General features: G+C 37.5%; 1 protein-coding gene across 2 annotated transcripts in view; it reads left to right on the forward strand.

The window, feature by feature from the left end:
• The window catches only part of LOC143360927 (green-sensitive opsin), a 42,770-nt gene extending 24,750 nt beyond the window's left edge, over positions 1-18,020 (forward strand). The window contains exons 3-6 of one of the 2 annotated variants that reach the window (XM_076800131.1): positions 457-567; positions 8,874-9,133; positions 10,408-10,523; positions 17,686-18,015. In XM_076800131.1, the coding sequence (XP_076656246.1) occupies positions 457-567; positions 8,874-9,133; positions 10,408-10,523; positions 17,686-17,892 (694 nt within the window). In that variant the 3' untranslated portion in view covers positions 17,893-18,015. Of the gene's footprint in view, positions 1-456; positions 568-8,873; positions 9,134-10,407; positions 10,524-17,685 lie in introns of both variants that reach the window. The other variant, XM_076800132.1, reaches the window with a different exon arrangement.
• The last annotated feature ends 1,837 nt before the right edge of the window (positions 18,021-19,857 follow it).

Raw genomic sequence — 19,857 nt, forward strand, 5'->3', positions numbered from 1 at the left:
ATATAATGTTGAAATTACAACCACTATCTAATGGTTCATTTTTGACGATATCGTAAAAACTAATAAATTTAGTTTAAAATAATGTGCTGTGAAATAACTGATAAACTCATTTTTTTTAATTTTGACTTAGACCACTTTCATAATTATGGGCACATATGAAGTACACAAAGTATTTTTTTTTTAAGTATCTAAAAACATTCAGAATTACACGAGTTACATATTTTTTTAGTACGTTTTGAAGAACACGCGTTGACCGTTGTCACAATTCCTTCTGTTGATCGAAAAAAAAAAGAAAATAAATAAAACGAAGAAGTATATTATTCGGTAGAAATGTGGCTACGGTCTCAACCAAAATATGTAAATGAAAAATCTTTGATCTCATCCAATCTTTGGGATTGCTGAGTTGGCAGTCGACGCGTTAAATATTTGACTGATATGTGATTCGTGTTGTTTTAGGTACGCCTGGTTCATGTCCACCCTGGGATTCGCCAGCATCGGGAACCTGACCGTGATGGCGGTGGAAAGATGGCTGCTGGTGGCCAGACCGATGCGAGCCTTATCCATACGGTAAATAACGTTCGACTTGCTCTTATCTGGTCCTCGAGCCGCGTTTCGAAAGGGATTTGGCTCTCTTTTCGAGAAACCGCGGTGCTCTCGACCGACTGGAATTGTAGGACAGGTCGAGCGGCCTCCCAGGTTCCGCTCCAAAAACCATCGGCCGTTGTCGCTCCGTTGCTCGACGCACGTGCGTCGACCAACCATCAACCAAATGGATCGTAACTGCTCCACTTGGCACGGGATTATTCCTATTTTCTGCCAACCGATTGTTATCCTCTCACGGGGGCCGAGCAATTTCGACCGCGACGCGCATCATCTCGCCTTCTTTTCATTTATCTTTGCTCGGAAACGATTAACAGCCTCGGTTTAACCCCCTTGCCCTACAATATCGAGCCATACTCGTGATGAAGATTCTGAACAGAGTCTAATAAATATGTATGTTATTAGTAGACTGTGGGTCTACTAATTCATGCATTTATGGCTTCTGAAAATTTTCAAAAAATTCTACACTATAAAATTCCACAGAATTTAGTGCGATTTTTATTTATTTCAAATCTACAAAGGTGACTACCAAAAATTAGAAAATTAGATTTTATTTGTTTATTTATTGTAATTTTATTTGTTAATTTATCAAATCTACAAAGGTGACTACCAAAAATTAGAAAATTAGATTCTATTTGTTTTCTCTTTCCTAAAATTTGCCTGGAGAAATTGAAAATTGCATAAACATCCGCAGTCTAGTTATTAGCTTCCTTTAAACCGTAATAAAATTCTATTTTGGCGTTCTTAATGCACAGCTACTGAAGAACATACAAGGTGTTTCGTTTGTCTGAAAACGGAAATATCTTGTGACGCACTGAAGTTACGAAAAAATTTTTTTTTACAAAAATTGTTCGGTATGAAGGGGACAATCTTATGGTGTAATTTTTTTAGGACTCGAATGGTGGTGGGGGAAATTTCAAAGTCAAATTCATTTTTTTAAATGGAACTATATATTCCTTTTTGTCATAACACGATAACATTTTCCGAGATGAATTCAACGACATATTAATCTCTCTTTAAGGAGCGGCGAATGATCCATTCACTTGCATTTACTGCAACGTCTTGAGCCGCGATTTTTGGAGTTTTATGACTTTCAGACCGCAGACGATGTGCAATTTCACGTGCAGTTCTGTCAGGAACAAGTTGCGGTATACCGTTTCTTGAAGAAGTTGACGCACTACCATAGGTTTTATTTTACTGCTTTATTTTTGGCTTTATTTTTGCAACCGTCGTATGACTTAAACGACATTTTACTGAAATTTGCCGTAGTGAAAAACTTTTATCGCACAATGAAATGATACTGTTTCTTTTATCTGCACTAAGTGGTTTCATCTTACGCGTGTCAACGAACTTTCAAATAGGAGAAAAGCTGTGTAAACACCAGTCTATTCTATAGTTTGTTGACAATTTCATTTCCCTAGCATTTGTGTTCTATCTTCACCGTTTCTGATGATACGTGCAAAACACGTATTAATATAAACTGTTATGTTTTGTTTATCACATTCACCATATAATTATTATTACATAAGCTTTATCATTCAATTGAAAAATAGGTTGTATTATCACGTTTTATGTAAAACTTGCAAAGTGTGTTTACACTTTTGCTCGTCGCTGTATATGAGATTCACGGCTTCCCCTAAACATTACAATTCAAATTCAAATTTCCCTCCGTCGCCATTAATCGACCATATGGTACAGTAACGCTATCATAACTACGTTTGCGTGGTCACGCAACAAAATTAAAAAATCACGATCACGGCGTGAATGAAGTTAAAATCACGACCGTGATAGTGATTCTGCGATCACTGTGATAAATCACGGTTACTGATTTTGGACGCCATCCCTAGTCACGAGACATTTCCGTTTCCAGATAAACGAAACACCCTGTATAGGCATACAAGATATAAATAGATATATGTAAATAGAATAAAGATATAAATAGATATAAGTAGAATAAAGATATAAATAGATATAATAGATATATTAGATATACATTTTTTCCTTTTTTTTAGGAAATTACGAATTACAAAAAAGTTCTAATCACTGAAACCGTAAAGTAAATCGTAGTGCAAGGGGTTAAGGGGCTCAAAATTAGATCGATTTAAGCGACCAACGAGCTATCGTGTTTTGTAGATGACTATTGTTCTGCGCAAACCTTTTTAAAACCTCAGTTTTTATAAGTTTGGAAACCTGGAATCGAGCGGAAGCCTCTTTGCATAATTGTGAAACGAACGAAGTTTAACCGTAATCGAGTCCAGCAAGAAATGACGCTATCAACACGAGCGTTTTTCTTTTTCGGAATAAAGTTCCAAACAGAAACTCTATTTACAAACGCCTCTGCCCTGCGCAATTCGACGAGTACTGTTCACAGTCGGACAGAAACTTTCCTAAAGAACTTGGCCCCCGATAACGCTGCGTGACTTCAAAGTTACACGTGCCCGTCTCTTACTATAGCCTTATTTGAACTTCTGACAAAATGTAGCGTCTCAAATTGTAGCACCGCCCCTTTCAAACGAACGCGTTTTATTAACATTTTTCTCCATTTTCTTCGCACCGGAAAAGTACTTTCCGTTCTAAATTCGTGTCAAGACGATAATAAGACGTTAATGATTAAACTCCAACGAAACTATTGCTGCATTTCGATACACAATGCCTGTTCTAAAATAATTACGTTCTCGCACAGCCAGCAAAGCAGCTGTTTAACTCAATTAAGGGTGAAGAACGAACCGGGTACAGGCTTTGTTCGAGAGAACCAGCTAATTGTTCAACGAAGGAATGTTTAGCCGTGCTTACGAGAGAGATGAACAGAAAATATATAGCGTCTTCAATAGAACGGGGAATCATTTCTAATACAGCCTTTACTATATGTCACAAATATCTAGCCGATAAAAGTCCCGGAACTATTCCCACTTTTCTACGTTCGGCAGAATATCAAAGAATAGTACCTTCTAACCGATGTATGTCCCTGGGTAGACCCGTGTTGTGGACATATATCCAGTAAACACTGTACAGGACAGCGAAGCTTATACCCCGCGTAGTGAGGATAGCTTTGGGACTTTAATCGGCTAGATAGTTGGGACATATATCGAGTAAGGACTGTACATCGCCTGTTTGCTTACTGCTCTAGATCCGAACACAGTGCTGAATCAGAAGAAAAATAGTTCAAATGCCGTTCCCATTATTGATTTATTCTGTTCCGAATTTTAATTCGACGCTGCTACGAACAAATATAATTTCATTCGGTTCCAGTTTCTGTGAACTTCGCGTAGTTCCGCTATTAGTTACGAGGCTCAATGACGACTCGCATAAAATTAATTTGAGTTTCTTTCCGCAACGTTACACGCGTGTAACGTCGATAGCGAACGCGTTACATACAACGGGCCTACGAGTACAGAGAAATGATAGGTTCGGTTAGAAATAGGATAATCGAGGTTTCCGGAGTATTCTGATAATCTATGCGCGACCAGGAAGATCGTGTGGACCGAGGTTTCGAGAGGGAAGCAAATATTAGGTCGACAAGGAGATTCTTGAGAATTTAGATCGCCGCCGATATATTCTCCGACACAATCAGAACCTTTTCTCCCATCAATTTTTCCTGCAACCGAGGTAGTTATAGCCTTTACTCGATATACAGTCGGTCACGAAAATATTCGGACACCACTATAGTTTTGACTATTATAGTCCGTATTTCAGAAATCTATGCAATAAGAACAAAAAGAGATTTCACGTATGTTACTATGCAGTGTGTAGTTAACAAAAACATAAGAGATATTCATTTACGATAAGCGATTACATAAATAATAAAAGAAAAATGGACAGTACGCTCATTTTCATGTCACGAAAATATTCGGACACTATCAAAACTAAGTTTCTAACACTATATATAAATCTTGTTTTTATAAATTAATATTTTGTTGGATATCCCATATGTTTTATGATGTGTCGTAATCACGTTGGCATATTACAAATTATTCTTTTTAAATAATCTTGCCCAATACGTAGCCATACTTCTTGCAGACGTCTTTTTAGTTCGTCCTTATTGTTTATGGGAGTTGTTCGAATTCGGCGATCTAATTCATCCCATAAATTTTCAGTGGTATTCAAATCTGGCGATTGCGGTGGTGGGTGGAGGACATTCTTGCAAGTGTATAATAAGAACTCTTGCACAATACGCGATTTGTGCTTTGGGTCGCTATCCTGATAACATTTTATCCCACTTTGAAGGCCCATATTATCAACACTTTTTTAAAAATTGTTTTGCAAAATGTGCAGATACCTATTTTTATCGAGGATGTCGTCGATAAAAACTAATTCGCCTACTCCATGGGCCGAAATACAGCCCCACACCATCACAGACCCACCACCGTGTTTCACAGTCGGCTGCAAATGTCTCGGATTTAATTCTTCTTTCGATTTCCGCCATACTCCAATTCTTCCATCGCTTCCATAAATATTGAATTTGGACTCGTCCGCGAAAATTACGTCTTCCCACCACTGACTTTCCTTCGAAATATAGTTTTTTGCAAAATTCAGTCCCTTCATCCTGTTGTTCGCGTTGATGTACGGCTTTTTTCGAGCTGTTCTTTCATTACAGCCCTCTGATCGTAACACTCTTTTTATGTTTTCCGGATGCACTGATATTTCACGGTCATTATTTAATTCAGCTGCTAACTTTGGAGCACTTCTCCTAATTATGGAGCGTTTATCACGAGTATTGAGGATCGGTTTGCGTCCGCCTTCAGGGATAGATTCAATTCTATCTTCGTTCTTGTAACGTCGCACAATATCCCATACCGTGCTCTTACTAATATTTAATAAATTTGCAATTTTGCGAATCGATTTCCCCTTTTCCCGATGAAAAATGACTAATTGTCGCATATCTAAAGACGTGTTCTTACTTTTCCGATCCATTTCGCACAAATTTTGAGCAAGACTGACAAATATTCGATCTCTAACATACTCTGTACATAGTATGAATGATATGTTTACAAACAATATTTCAGTCAATTCCTGGAACGTGGAAACTTGAGAAGTATAGCAAGTATCAGAATATTTTCGTGACATGAAAATGAAAGTACTTTCCACTTTTCTTTTATTATTTGTGTAATCACTTATCGTAAATAAATATCTCTTATGTTTTTGTTAACTATACACTGCATAGTAACATACGTGAAATCTCTTTTTGTTCTTATTGCATAGATTTCTGAAGTACGGACTATAATAGTCAAAACTATAGTGGTGTCTGAATATTTTCGTGACCGACTGTATGTCTCAAGTATCTCACCGATAAAAGTCCCAGAACTATATATAGATATATGTCCCTGGATAGACCCGTGTTCTGGACATGTAACGAGTAAACACTGTATCTTCGATAGGTGACGGGCAACTTGACAAATTGCAAAAGTCGGAAAAACTTCACTGTGATTTAATATTATCGAGTAAACTGAAAAGTTTCGTACTACTGAAAATTTTTAATTTAGAAAGAACACAAAAACGATAACATCTCTGTTTCTTGTGCAATATTACAGTAGAGTAAGTCGTCCGAATGTATTTCAATAAAATCAGGTTAATTACAATCGAAGGGGCTGCCGCAATAAGGTGGCAATTCCGCTTTCAGGTAATTACAGTATAAACAAAAAGCGATAAAAAAAAATCAAGCTCCACAGACGCTTTCTAACGAGACATTCGATCGCTCCGTTCGAAATCGGACACAGTGTATGCGATCCAATCTTTCTCGGAGGATTCTCCGAAAGATTTCGACAGAAACGCGACAGCAACATTTTAATTGCGACAAATTAGCGACGGTGGTAACCTGCTCTGTCGTTTACAGCGGCACGGAGCCGTAAACATAACTAATTTCATTTCCAGCCTCGGCTGGTGTTATCGTTAATCGCGGTCGTGAACTTCTGCGACACGCTCCGTCCAAGTTCTCGTTTGCAGCGATGACAAAGTTTGATATAATCGAATTTATCAAACTATCAAAAAAATCGAGACGACGCGACGGGAAGTTTCGACGAAGTTTAATACGAAATCGGGGAGGACACGAGCAAATTGTTGAGCAGCTCTCTGAATGGTTGATGAGCGTTGAGTGAATATTCATCTCTCTTTGTTTTCAGCTCCTTGTCTCGGATGTCGGTCGCAGGAGACAAGCTGCTGTTGTTAAGCCAAAGTTAATTGCAAACCGTGATTTACGGAGCGACTTAATCTTGAACGCGACATAATCCTGAGAAAGGACACTCGTAAATATCTGAGTCGATGCATTGCGAATTCTTTCGGAAATGCTAAACACTATTCGCTATTAATTTTTTTTCTATGCTGCTCGCCGTAAGCGATCTGTCTAGCTACAAACAGGTCGAAGCTACTGAGTAGTAAAAACAATATTAGAGCTGCTTCTGCAAACCAGGGACCATAACTGTTATAATCAAAAAGAAAAAAAGTCATGGAATAACAAATATTTCATCGATTAACATCGTATTGGTTAGAAATAAGGAACATAAGTAACCGAAAATTTTTTCTCTTGCTAGTAAATGTTATCGTTGAGAGAAATTCATTTCGATCACTTATAACAGTTATCAATGAGAGAAATTTATTTCGATCGCTAATAACAGTTATCGAAAGGAGAAGTTCATTTCGGTCGCTCATAACAATTATCGATAAGAGAAATTTATTTCGATCGCTTATAACAGTTATCAATGAGATAAATTTATTTCTATCGCTCATAACAGTTATCAATGAGAGAAATTTATTTCAATCGTTCATAACAGTTATCCATGAGAGAAATTTATTTGAATTGAGCATAACAGTTATCAATGAGAGAAATTTATTTCGATCGTTCATAACAGTTATCAATGAGATAAATTTATTTTGATAGCTCATAACAGTTATCAATGAGAGAATATCATTTCGATCGCTCGCAACAGTTATTGATGAAGAAAATTTGTAATAGTTATTATTAAATACTACAACTTTCAAATGGTGGACAATCAATTATTTCATAAATTTTCTATTCATAAAATTAATTGCTACAATCAAAATTTAATGTGATAAACACGAGTGTTTCCAAATTTTCTCCTGACAAATTACACGCGCAAATCATCTAACGTTAATTTTAGAGCAGAGAGGGTTCGTTCAATGCTAACCTGAGTTGTAAGCACAGCGTGAATTATGCACGCTAGTTTTGATAAATGCAGGAGTCTATATTTCTGATCCTCCCAGTTGAAAAAATGTTGAAACATTTTTTTTCAGATTTTGTGTTGTTCTTATGGTCTGTTGATTCGTCTTGTTGTACGAAACCTTCTCAATGAATTTCACAGACTTATCCATCTGAAAAAGAGTAGACAACTCAGTAATTAAAGAAGCAACTGAAATGAATTTTCTCAAACAATAATTATTATGAACAAGTGAAAAGGAATTCGATCATCGATAACTGTTATGAGCGATCGAAATCAGTTTATCTCATCGATAACTGTTAGGAGTGATCGAAATGAACTTCTCTCATTGGTACGTGTTATGAGTGATCGAAATGAACTTCCCTCGTTGATAACTGTTATGAACGATCGAAATGATCTTCTCTCATCGATAACTGCTTTGAACAACTGAAGCGAATTTTCTCAAACAATAATTATTATGAACAATTGAAAAGAAATTTGATCATCGATAACTGTTAGGAGTGATCGAAATGAGCTTCTCTCATTGATAACTGTTATGAGTGATCGAAATGATCTTCTCTCATTGATAACTGTTATGAACGATCGGAATGAACTTCTTTCATCGCTTTCATTTCTTCATCGATAACAGTTATCGAGGAGGATCCAATTTTTTTGGACACTAATAACTGTCATTTGTAACCAAAAGCCATAAAAATCGATATTTTTTAATCATTTTATTCTTGGAATATTTTTCTTTATATTTTGTCTAGATTATTTTACATTTCAATAACAATTAACTTTTTATGAATGATTTTTATCGTGGAAAATTTTAGAATAACTGTTATTTTTGGTCCCTGGTGCAAACATTAGAAGAGAATAAAAGGGGCTGGACGATCGTAGACGTCATTTTGAGCACATTCGGTGATATAAATTTTCGTTATTGCATTTCGTTATTATCGTGGTTGCTTCTTTAATTCTACGAATTGCCATTTATTTTTGGTACATAGACTCGAGCTTACCTTGTTACCGCAAGAGGATCATGGATATTAGTGTTAGAATGTAATGAGGTCTCTTCAGGAAGGAATCTCTCATTGTTCCCGTCGTCGGTTGGTTTGTCTTTAATAGGACAGCCATGATACTTGGCTTCTTCGTCTGGATCTACGCTCTTTGCCTCTCGTTGCCGCCATTGTTCGGCTGGGGAAGCTACGGACCGGAAGCAGGAAACGTGTCCTGCAGCGTGTCCTGGGAGGTGCACGATCCAATTACGAAAAGCGACAGTTACATCGGCTTCCTGTTCACTTTCGGTCTGGTCATTCCCGTGATAATCATCAGCACCAGTTACCTGGCGATCGTAGCGACGCTGAGGAAAGCCAGGAAGAGAGCAGGTAATCTATTTATGCTCATCTTTCTGCTCTTTTGTCTTCCCTATTAAACAGGCTGCTCTTTTTGACGAGTATACTCGTCAATAACAAATGGCAATATTTTGTGTTCTGACGAATATACTCGTCAAAACATCTAACTAGTTAATTTTTGCGACGCAATTTAGCTGCACATCTTTCAAAGACGTCGCAACAGCTATCTGGTTAATCCCTTGCACTGATATTTATTTTGTGATTGTAATGATTAGAAATTCTTCATCGTTTATATTTATTGTACGCCTATGTTTTCTCCAAAGGATATATATCAACTACAACAAAATAGAATTTTATTTCGGTTTCATCACGAGTCTGACTCGATATTGTAGGGCAAGGGGTTAACCGAATCTCGCTTTTCTCATATTGCTCTCAACCAGGTGTAAATCATCCTAGATCCTCAGAGGACACCACGTAAAACACTTGCCTCTTCCACTCTGAGAAATAAAATACGAGAAAGTAGTTTATTAATTACATAGACAGAATTCGGTAAAACAATTATAATTTTGACACGGGCATATACAGGGTGTACCAGATAAAGTGTGACAAGCTGTTTGCTCAGAATCTAATGAAGATGTCGACTTTATTTTTTTGTAGATTAAATGGGTAAAGGGGGCTTATCTTTTAGTATGTATTAAATTTTTTTAGAGTAATTTTTTGGGAGTAAAGGGGGAGCCCTCAATATTTTTAAAAATGAGAAGTGGTATTGATTTTTTGTTATTGTGATACCTCTCAAACCCTTCAACGCTTTGCACTCGAAGCTACTTTAGCTCGAAAACGAAACATTTCTACCAACCTAGAATATTTCCCTTCTGTATATTTTTCATACAATACTGAAATGTTTAGTAATTTATTAAATACAAACAAGTTTAATAATGTAAAAAATATTTTGAATAATGATACAGCAATTTTTAGTTACGCTTTACACACCTTCCAGAATATTTGGCCGGAAAGCAGGAAAAATTGGTGGGAAACAAGAACACAGTGCTCTTTCTCGGAGGGACCTTTGCTATCTCAAAAAGACCGGCGAAACGGCCATTACATTTCCTTACACCTGATAGAATAGCAATATCCGTGATTTCGCCGAGGGGGTAGTAAAAACACAGTGGCTCGAGAGACGCCTTTTACGCTTCACAAAGAGAACGCCGAGGTAGTTTTATCGGTTGGTGATCGAGGCGCCCTTTTTACTTCTCGAAGCCTCGGTGTCACAGAGCGTTTCCGGGGCAAACGTCGGTCTTGTGATTCAGGTGCACGAGGAAGACGGGAAGCGAAGATCACGAAGATGGTCGCGTTGATGATCATGGCCTTCCTGCTCGCTTGGTCGCCCTACGCGGCGTTGGCTCTCGCCGCTCAGTATTTCGACGTAAGTACCTCGATAAAGTGTACCAGCTAGTCCGAAATCGTCGAAGCAATAAGTCGCGAGGAGGATAACGGCGTTTGCCTATTGGGACTCTACTGTCCAGTGTTTACTGGTAAACATCTGGATACAAATCAGGGCTGAACTTGGGAAAACGCCCCCTTTCCTTTCGACACACGACCTACGCCATTCTATTCGTTTTGACATGCTGAATACAAAGTGTACTTGTCATTTTTGGCGCAAATGAATAGTTTTCGAGATATTCGCGAAAAACTACCGTTACTACTACATGAATCGACGCGACGTGTATGCAGCATACGCCCCCCTCTTTTCTGCTCCTCAGCGCGACGTTCAGCAAGCAACGTATATAACGGGCGAACTTGTTAAAACGGTATTTTCTGTATAGAATATAGAAAGGTCGGGGTTTCTGAGATCTTTAATATTGACGAATTTGGTCGGAAACTACTAAAAAGTATAAAAGTCTATATCATTTTTGATAAAGTTAGAATTCAGCCCGTAATGTTTTATATTTAAGAAACCAAAGCTTCATCATCATTTGTTGTAAAAAGTTCACACGGTATACAGATCGTTTGACGGTCGTCGTGATGTATCTGTAGAAACAAATTAGTATAGGCAAAAGTATAGGCAAAATTCAATGTGGTAGTAGCTGCAGTTTTTCGCGAATTTCTTCGGTTGTATGTGTAGGAAAAAGTTGTTCAGAATGTTGAGTTTTACAACATATTTAAATTTTATCAAAATCGCTGAGGAGGAACCTTCTTTGCACAATTACCGTATTTTATAATGTAGGAATAGTATTCGTATGTATAACATTGGACGTAAGGTTTTCTTTCATATTTTTCAATTTCTTTATGATCCGAATGAGCGGGGTGACAATGATTTGGTACGGACCTAGCGACGAATGTCCCTTTAACACTAAGTTTACAGTACCTGTCAAAATGGCGGGTTCTAGTATTCTTAATTCGCAAAATTATCGAAATTGTAGATGCACGAATGAGAAATTATTCAACAAATTTATTTCTTTGGAAATAAATAAAAGAAAAATAAGAAAATATTAAATATAAAAAATATACTATATACTATATTATAATAATATACTACAACAAACTAATATACCAATATAATAATATACCATATTAATATTAATATATATATTTATATAAATAAATATAAATATATATATTATTTACTTAATATAAATATTAAATATTTGTTTCTTTATTTCTTCTAATGGCTAAAAATTTAAATAGATACATTTTCGTTATTTGTATAAAGTAATGTAGAATAGGCATATTTAGTGCCCCGTAAACCTAGTGTTAAATTTCGTTTGTCAATTTTTAAAGTAAACCTGGTGTTAAATTTCGTTTGACAAATTTCTGTCTCATCGACACGGTCAGGTGGGCTGTAGTAGTAGGCTTTTGTCTATACGTATGACTCCACACAACCAAATTTTGCAAAAACGTTGACAGCTTATATCTCAATAACTATTTGTTTTCGACATATGGTTTCTTTCAAACTTTTCCTCTCCTCGATGAGTAGAAGGTGTTGATGTAAAAAAAGACTGTAACAACAATTTTCTTTGTTATAAACAATTTTGCGGCATGTTTCTTTGGCAAATGTCCACCGACCCAGAGGTGTGTAATCACCCCTAGGACGGTTGACCATTAATTTTTATACACCCTGTACAAATGAATTCGCAACCGCTCCTTTCTTGTGAACTCGATAAGGTAGAGTGACTACATTACCGTCAAAAAATGGTTTTACGTGCTTCAAGTTTTCGTCCTGAAATAAGAATATTTTGTCGCTGGTAAAGGGCTCATTCGAAAGAGGAAGGTTCAATCTAGCGCGCGCTGGTCATAAGCTGACAAGATTATGCAGATATTCGATAATATAAGCGTTCGAAGTAGGCCAAAAATTAAACGATGTGCACGCCGTGGAATCCAAGCATTTTTATGCCATTGAATGAATTTTCGCGCGCACTAGAAAATATCTGCAGCTACAAATTGAGCTATATTTTGTCTTAATATTCTGCGAAATAAAACCAAAAACTTGAAGCACGTTTCTGGCGTCAGAATTCATAATATCGATAATACAGAGCAAAAAATGCGACAAGTTTAGTCGCAGATTTAAGACCTTAAGATCTTAAGTCTGTGTCTGAAGGCTGTGAATGGAAATTATTAATTAAACAGTCACGTGACTATCCCGGGCCCTTACACTCGTATATTCCTCGGGGCGAAAATTCGTCCATCGAAACGATCGATTTCTTTTTGCACGTTGCGGCGAAACGTATTCCTCGAAAATGTTGCGTTATAAAGATTCGTTGGTTTAAAGTGTAAACCAAAAAATGGACGAGCTATTGTCCTCGAATCTTTGAGTCTAGTCTAAAAGATAATCTTTTTCCAGCTTCGAAAAACTCCCGAGCAGTGATCCTGTGACCTACTCTCTAGGCGTAACGTCTGCGTTTGTTCAGGACGTTCAATATTCATTATCCGCCGCGACATAATTACCGGGAGGCTGATCTACATTCGATTCGAGATTGCTCTCAGGAGTCCCCTATAGCTATTCTCTTCCACACTCGCTCTCACGATCTTGCATTAAACGATTCGCAAATCAGGACCCCGCAACGAACCGATTAAAATCGGATAAAATTATGTCCGCCTGTTTTGTCACAGCCTGTACAGAAAAGTGCGACTACGTTTTTCTGCTTGGTATGAAAGGAAATTCGCGCGGTATTCACGGGGATGATCCGACATTCTGCCGAACAATCACTCGTTTCGAAAAATTGCGATGAAAGTAAAGTGAATGCGCCAAAGTGGACGGTCGCGTCGAATCGTCAAAAGTATCACGGCTTATGATTAAGTACAGGCTGCGTCAAAATAACGGGATCAAGATGAGAGAGAGAGAGGGAGCCTGCAACGTTGGTTCTTCCTTCTCCGTTTGTTTTGGCGCAACCTGTAACGAGAGTGAATCGAAGTGTTGATTAGTATCTCTCCCCCGTTCCACAAAAATCAGATTTCTTCTAGTGTGTCGAGAAAGCGATTCCGACCGTGGATTTAAATTAGACGCAGAAAGAAACGTTGTTGGGCGCGAAACAAACGGCCTGAAACGACCGCGTGTACGTCTGCACGCCAAGTGCAGTTTTAATCGAATGTGCATCCCAGGTGAAAGTATTCTTACAAATTTTCCGATTAACATCGGACGCCGTTGACGCGACCGAAAATTCCTTGTAGACGTTAAGAACGCCTTAGCTGTCCTTAGCTGTTAGCAGAAAAAGCCGATGTTGAAAGCGCATCATAAGGTCCCCAAATCATTACACTTCCACCGTGGAAATTTCTGGATAATTTAGGGTCATTTTTTTGACGTAAGTCGTGCCAGTAGGAACTGCATCCATCTGGGCCGTCTAAGTTGAATTTTTTCACGTCCGAAAAAATGACTTTCTTCCATTTATCAGTCCAGTGCATATGATTTTTTGCATTTTGCCGCCGAGCAACCTTATGGTGCGCTTTCAACATCGGCTTTTTCTGTGGTTTCTTAAAAACTATGTTTGTATTATTATGCAAAATTTGTTGAACACGTCGCTTTGTGACTGATAATTGCATTTTCGCAACAATTTGACTTGCGACTAATCTATTTTTTGTAGCTTCATAGAAAATAATATTCCTTTCCCGTTTCGTTATTTTAGAATTTCCTTTCGTAGAACATTTCTTTCCATAATTTTCTTTCAATTTCAAGAAATTTCTTACTACACACTCTGAACGATTAATTTCCTTTGCTATTTTTCTATTCGATTCACCTCTTTTGTTTAAAATTGCTATTGTAGCTTTTTCGCCTTCGGTCAGAAAATTTCCTCTTGGCATTTTTCTCCTTTTCATTAAAACAAATGTATTACTAAATGTGTACTAAATACAGTTTAATACTACACGATTCAACAATATCAAGCACTAATTCAACAATAAAAGCACTGCGATTAAACGAATTTCGCATGCGTAGACGTTGTCATTACGCGTTTCGCTCTGCGACATAGACTGGCATGTAAATGCGGAAAATTTCGAAGCATAGATGTTGAAAGTGAAGGTCGAGTAAAGTAAATAACCCCATTTTGACAACATCATTTGTCCTTTTCTTCTCCATAGGCATGAAAATTTGTATATTTTGAAGTGCGTTTAAACGAATTTCGGTGACTGTATAGAGCAATTCAATAACGATCCAGTGAATTCTCGATATATGTCAGCAACACGGGTCTTGATGTCGTTTATCGTGCAGGAGTCGCCGAACGTAGAAAAGAACAGCGATGCTCGCCGCCGAGGAGTGTAAACAGACCTGTCCTACACGATGCATGTCAAAAACAAAGGTCCTTTGACTAAGTTGGCTTTATTAAAAAATTATATATGGATATGATATGTTAAGTATTGCCAAAAAACAAAGGTCTGGCAGCGACAAATACCGTCTCGAAGATTATATTATTCTTTGACACACTGCCAAATGTAGAAAAGGACAGCAAAGCTCGAGCGACCTCGGTCGCCGAAGAGTGTAACATAATACAGGTCGGGTACATCGGTGTGAGACCCACTACTAATCCAATAACAAAACTTCTTTATTTTTCATGATTTTTTTATGGGACTTTTACCAACATATTCGTGGCATTTTTATAATGAAAATTGTACCAAATATAATATAATTCCTATGATATTTTTCTGTGAACGATTAAAATTACTTCCCATTACAATTATATTAACGGAAAATTAGTGCAAATATGATCCGAATTGTATCGTGTTTGGTATCACTTTAATCAGAAAAATTCCACAAATATATTGGTGAAAGTCCCATAAAGAAAATGATGAAAAATAAAGAAGTTTGGTTATTTTGGTATTACGTTTACAGTCCTCGGCGACCGAGGTCTCTCGAACTTCGCTATCCTTTCCTACGTTCGTCAGGGGATCACAGAAAGCGTTTTCTGAGAACTGAATGTCTCTGACCGGACCCGAGTTTTGCACATTAATAGCGAGCCTACAATAATCTTATACTTTGTGTTAAAATTCCATTTTCTATTTAAATTAGTTTGTTTTCGTGGCATTTTTCTAATGAAAACGATACCAAATACGATATCATCGGAATGATATTCACTTGTGTAATGAACGATGAAAGTTACTTCCCATTACAATTATGTTAACGGAAAATTAGTGTAAATATGGTCCGAATGATATCGTGTTTGGTATCATTTTGATCAGAAAAATTGCACAAATATATTGGTAAAAGTCTCGTAGAAAAATAATTCATAATAAAAAAGTTAAAGTTTTGATTTAAGGGCCCGAGCTCACGTCAGTCTTTCATCTTTCCTCTACACTTCGACTCTCCAGAGTCTCTTTCTTTTCAATACGTTGTCCTTCTTTGCGTTCGAAACTTTAATCGTTCATTACACGTGTAAATATCATCGGAATTATATCACATTTCTTGAATTGTATCATTTTCATTAGAAAAATGCCACGAATTTGGTGAAAGTCCTATAAAAATGTATATTCTGTTATTGGATTAGTAGTGGTCACCTAGTCTCACACAAATAAACCCGACCCGTACTGTGTTACACTCCTCGACGACCGAGGTCTCTCGAGCTTCATGGCCCCTCTCGGGGTATACCTCGCGATAGTGGGGATGATACCGCGACATTTATCGGCCATGTCTCGACGACATATATAGAGAATTCACAGTATTACTCCATCGAGACGATAGAGAAGATAAACGTAAACAGAGTCGCTCGAGTGCGACAGAGTTGCACTATAGAGGGTGTCTCGCCTAACATGACCAATCAAGATACCTCGCTTGTTTTTTTATGATAGAAGGAAATTTCACAGGAAAGCATTAGTTGGTTCAAAGAGGCAAATATTATGATAGGCAAAAAAATTTGTTCAAGTTCATATTTTTTGAGATTTCAAGGTCATCGAAGTTTTTTTAAATGAAACGATATGTTTTTGTTACCGCTATATGATAGCCGAGGTCAAGAGAATCCAACGACCTGTAATATTACGACCTTCGCGTGACCTTGAGTACGAAGAATTCATAAAAGTAGGAAACTTGATGTAAATAGTGAAATAACGATGACATGATCGCCCCAGGGTTTCAAGAAACGTTCTTGAACCTTGACTAATGACTGTAAACACGCTTACAATAAATTGTAAACACTGATATAAATTCTTGTACTTTCGGTGACTCTAATCAGTACGTTGAAGAAATTCATCGGGATTTATTCGATTGTGAAAGATAACATTACTTCTCTGAAACGATGGTGTACAATGATGCAGAAAAGATAGAAATGATTTTAGTTTGTGGTGAAGCTAAAAGTAACTCGGCACAAGCATCTTAATTGTACGCAGAAAGATACCTGAGATAATCATCCTTCTCGACAAAGTTTTGACCGCACAGTTCAATTGTTTTGTAAAACAGGGAGTATTAAATCACCGAACAGAGAACGATCAAAGCATGCTACTGGAGAAGAAGCCGAAACTTTTGTTTTTGACACAAAGCAAGTGTGTCTCGAATATTGCAACGTCATAAATTTCATCCATACCATATTTCCTTACATCAGGAGCTTCATGGCAAGGATTTTCAGAATCGTCTTGCTTTTTGTACATGAGAATTGAAGCAAATACAAGGAAATGAATATTTCTTTTATGGCGTTCTCTTTACCGACGAAGCTACTTTTTCTAACCGTGGACAACTGGATACACATAATATGCATTATTGGTGCACTGAAAACCCGAAATGGCTTCGACAAGTTGTACACCAGCGTCCATGGAGTGTAAACGTATGTTGTGGAATCGTTGGTGATAACATATGAATTTTTCGTACTCGAGGTCACGTGAAGGTCACAATATTACGGGTCGTTGGATTCGTCTTGACCTCGGCTATCATATAGCGGTAATAAAAATATATCATTCCATTTAAAAAAGCTTCGATGACCTCGAAATCTCAAAAAATATAACCTCGAACAAATTTTTTTGCCTATCATAATATATGCCCTTCTGAACCAACCAGTGTTTTCCTGTGATATTTCCATCTATCATAAAAAAACAAGCGAGATACTTTAGATGGTCGAGTTAGATGAGACACCCTGTATACGTGTCGTAGAGTCGCTGACATTCGCTGTCATTCACAGGCGAAGCCGTCAGCGTCGGTAGCCGTGCTGCCAGCTCTGCTAGCGAAGTCCTCTATTTGCTACAACCCGATCATCTACGCGGGCCTAAACAGCCAATTCCCACGGTCTCTGAAGAAGATATTCGACGTACGGAGCACGAGGACCATGATGCCGGACAGCCAAAACACGGCGTTGACCGTCCTGAACAGACAGGATCAGCGAAATTAAGGACCCTCGGAGCTGTCCCAGCTAGGAATTCCAATCGACCAGCGATCCTTCGGGTCCTAGCGTGACGACGAGAACGGGAGGAAAGAACATCGAACATTATCGCGAGCACGTTCAAATAGAGCGGACTCGATGTACCACGATGTGATAGGTATTTCTTAGAGAACTCTCGAACGATGCGACGCACAGTGGGCAATTTGGACAAAATCGGATTCAAAATCAAGGAACTTTCGATAGGAATGAGGTAGAGCGATGACATTTTTTTTTAAATGAAAGCTGCAACTTTGTAGAATATGGGAAAAATAGAGAGATTATTGCCATCCAATCATTTCAACGAAAAAATGACTTCATTAGTTTTTGTCATAAAAATCTATTTTTTGCAAAATCCTGAGGTCGTAGACAAATTTTGAGACCAGATTTGAAATCAGCGTGAAAAAATCTATGGGAAATGATGTATAGCATGTTAAAAAAAAATTTGTTCCGCGCGTGGTATTGGAAAAACTAAACTTTTCTTGAATTTGTGCGCGTTTAACGAATTTTCTCGGGGTTAACAAACGGTCATACCAAAATCTGTCTATTTTTCCCATATTCTACAAAGTTACAGCTTTCATTTTTAAAAAATTTATCGACTCTATCGACAGTTCCTTGATTTTGAATCCGATTTTGTCCAAATTGCCCACTGTGCGCCGTCTCTGAGGAGGGGCTGTGTTCTGGTTCACCCTAAGCCAGCGGTTTCCAACCTTTATGCTACTACGGCTCCCAGAAAAAAAATTTTTCCGCGTCTCCCCACCTTTTATATTTTTTTTAACACTAGGTTTACGGAACCCGTCAAAATGACCGGTTCTAGTATTTTTAATTTAAAATGATTAAGATTCTAAGGTTGCACACATGAGAAATAATTTAGCAAGTTTATTTCTTTGGCTAGAGATTATTTAAAAAATATTGCTAAGAATGTGGGGTTGCACGTCCTTGGTATTTTTATAAAGTAATGCAAACTAGTCACTTTTTGTGCTCCGTAAACCTAGTGTTAATAGAGATAATGATATAGACACGTTTTAAAGAATAAAAACCGTATTGCAAAACAAAAAATTGTAAACTACAAGTAATTTTTCATTAAAAAATTTTGGCGCCTCCCAGGTTGGAAACCGTTGCCTTAAGTACAAGCGTTGAATACGTGTGCAGAAAACGTTGCTACAGAAGTAAAATTAACGTAGTAGCGTTTGAAGGATGCAGCTCGCATGTCAACACATATTCTTCGAAACATACTCCATGGGAAAAAGTATAACCGTGCAATTTTGATTATTTTTACTTCGAAAAAAAACTTGTGTACTTCAAGTATCGGTAAATACGTGTGCAAAATTCTAGTTCATGAAGTTCAATGGATCATCTGAAAACAATTCCTGAAAACCAGAATACCCTCTCTCAACCTCTTCGACAACGAGCTATCGCAGGAATCGGCGGAGACGATTCTAATTTCTGATTAGTTGCACTCTGTACAGTATGAAAACCGGTAGCGATTAACATCGAGAACATTGATCTGTTTAGATGTATTTTATAAATGTTCGAACGAATACTTTTTATAAATGTTTCACCTCGCCTCGAAAGAGCATTCGTATTTTGTTTGATAATTACACATAAGTCGCGTATATCTGTGTTAATAAAGTTGAGATATTTTTCATGCATATGACAACGTGGTCATTCATTTTACAGAAATCGATAAACCGGCGCGCAGAGCTTAAATCGACCTCTGCGATTCGCTGAAATGTATGGCGACTTCTGCAGGATTAAAAAAAGAAAAGAAACTAGTGTCCGCACGTGCGACCATATGCAGGCTTAATATGAGACGAAAATGAAACACAGGGGAGATTCGTCTCCGAGAAAAATTAAATAACCTTTTAACGATCTACTCGTATGTGCAGCATCGGTATTCGTTGATATACCAAATAATAATTACACCGTAAATACTTT

The sequence above is a fragment of the Halictus rubicundus genome, chromosome 14, assembly GCF_050948215.1.
Source record: "Halictus rubicundus isolate RS-2024b chromosome 14, iyHalRubi1_principal, whole genome shotgun sequence".
NCBI lineage: Eukaryota > Metazoa > Arthropoda > Insecta > Hymenoptera > Halictidae > Halictus > Halictus rubicundus.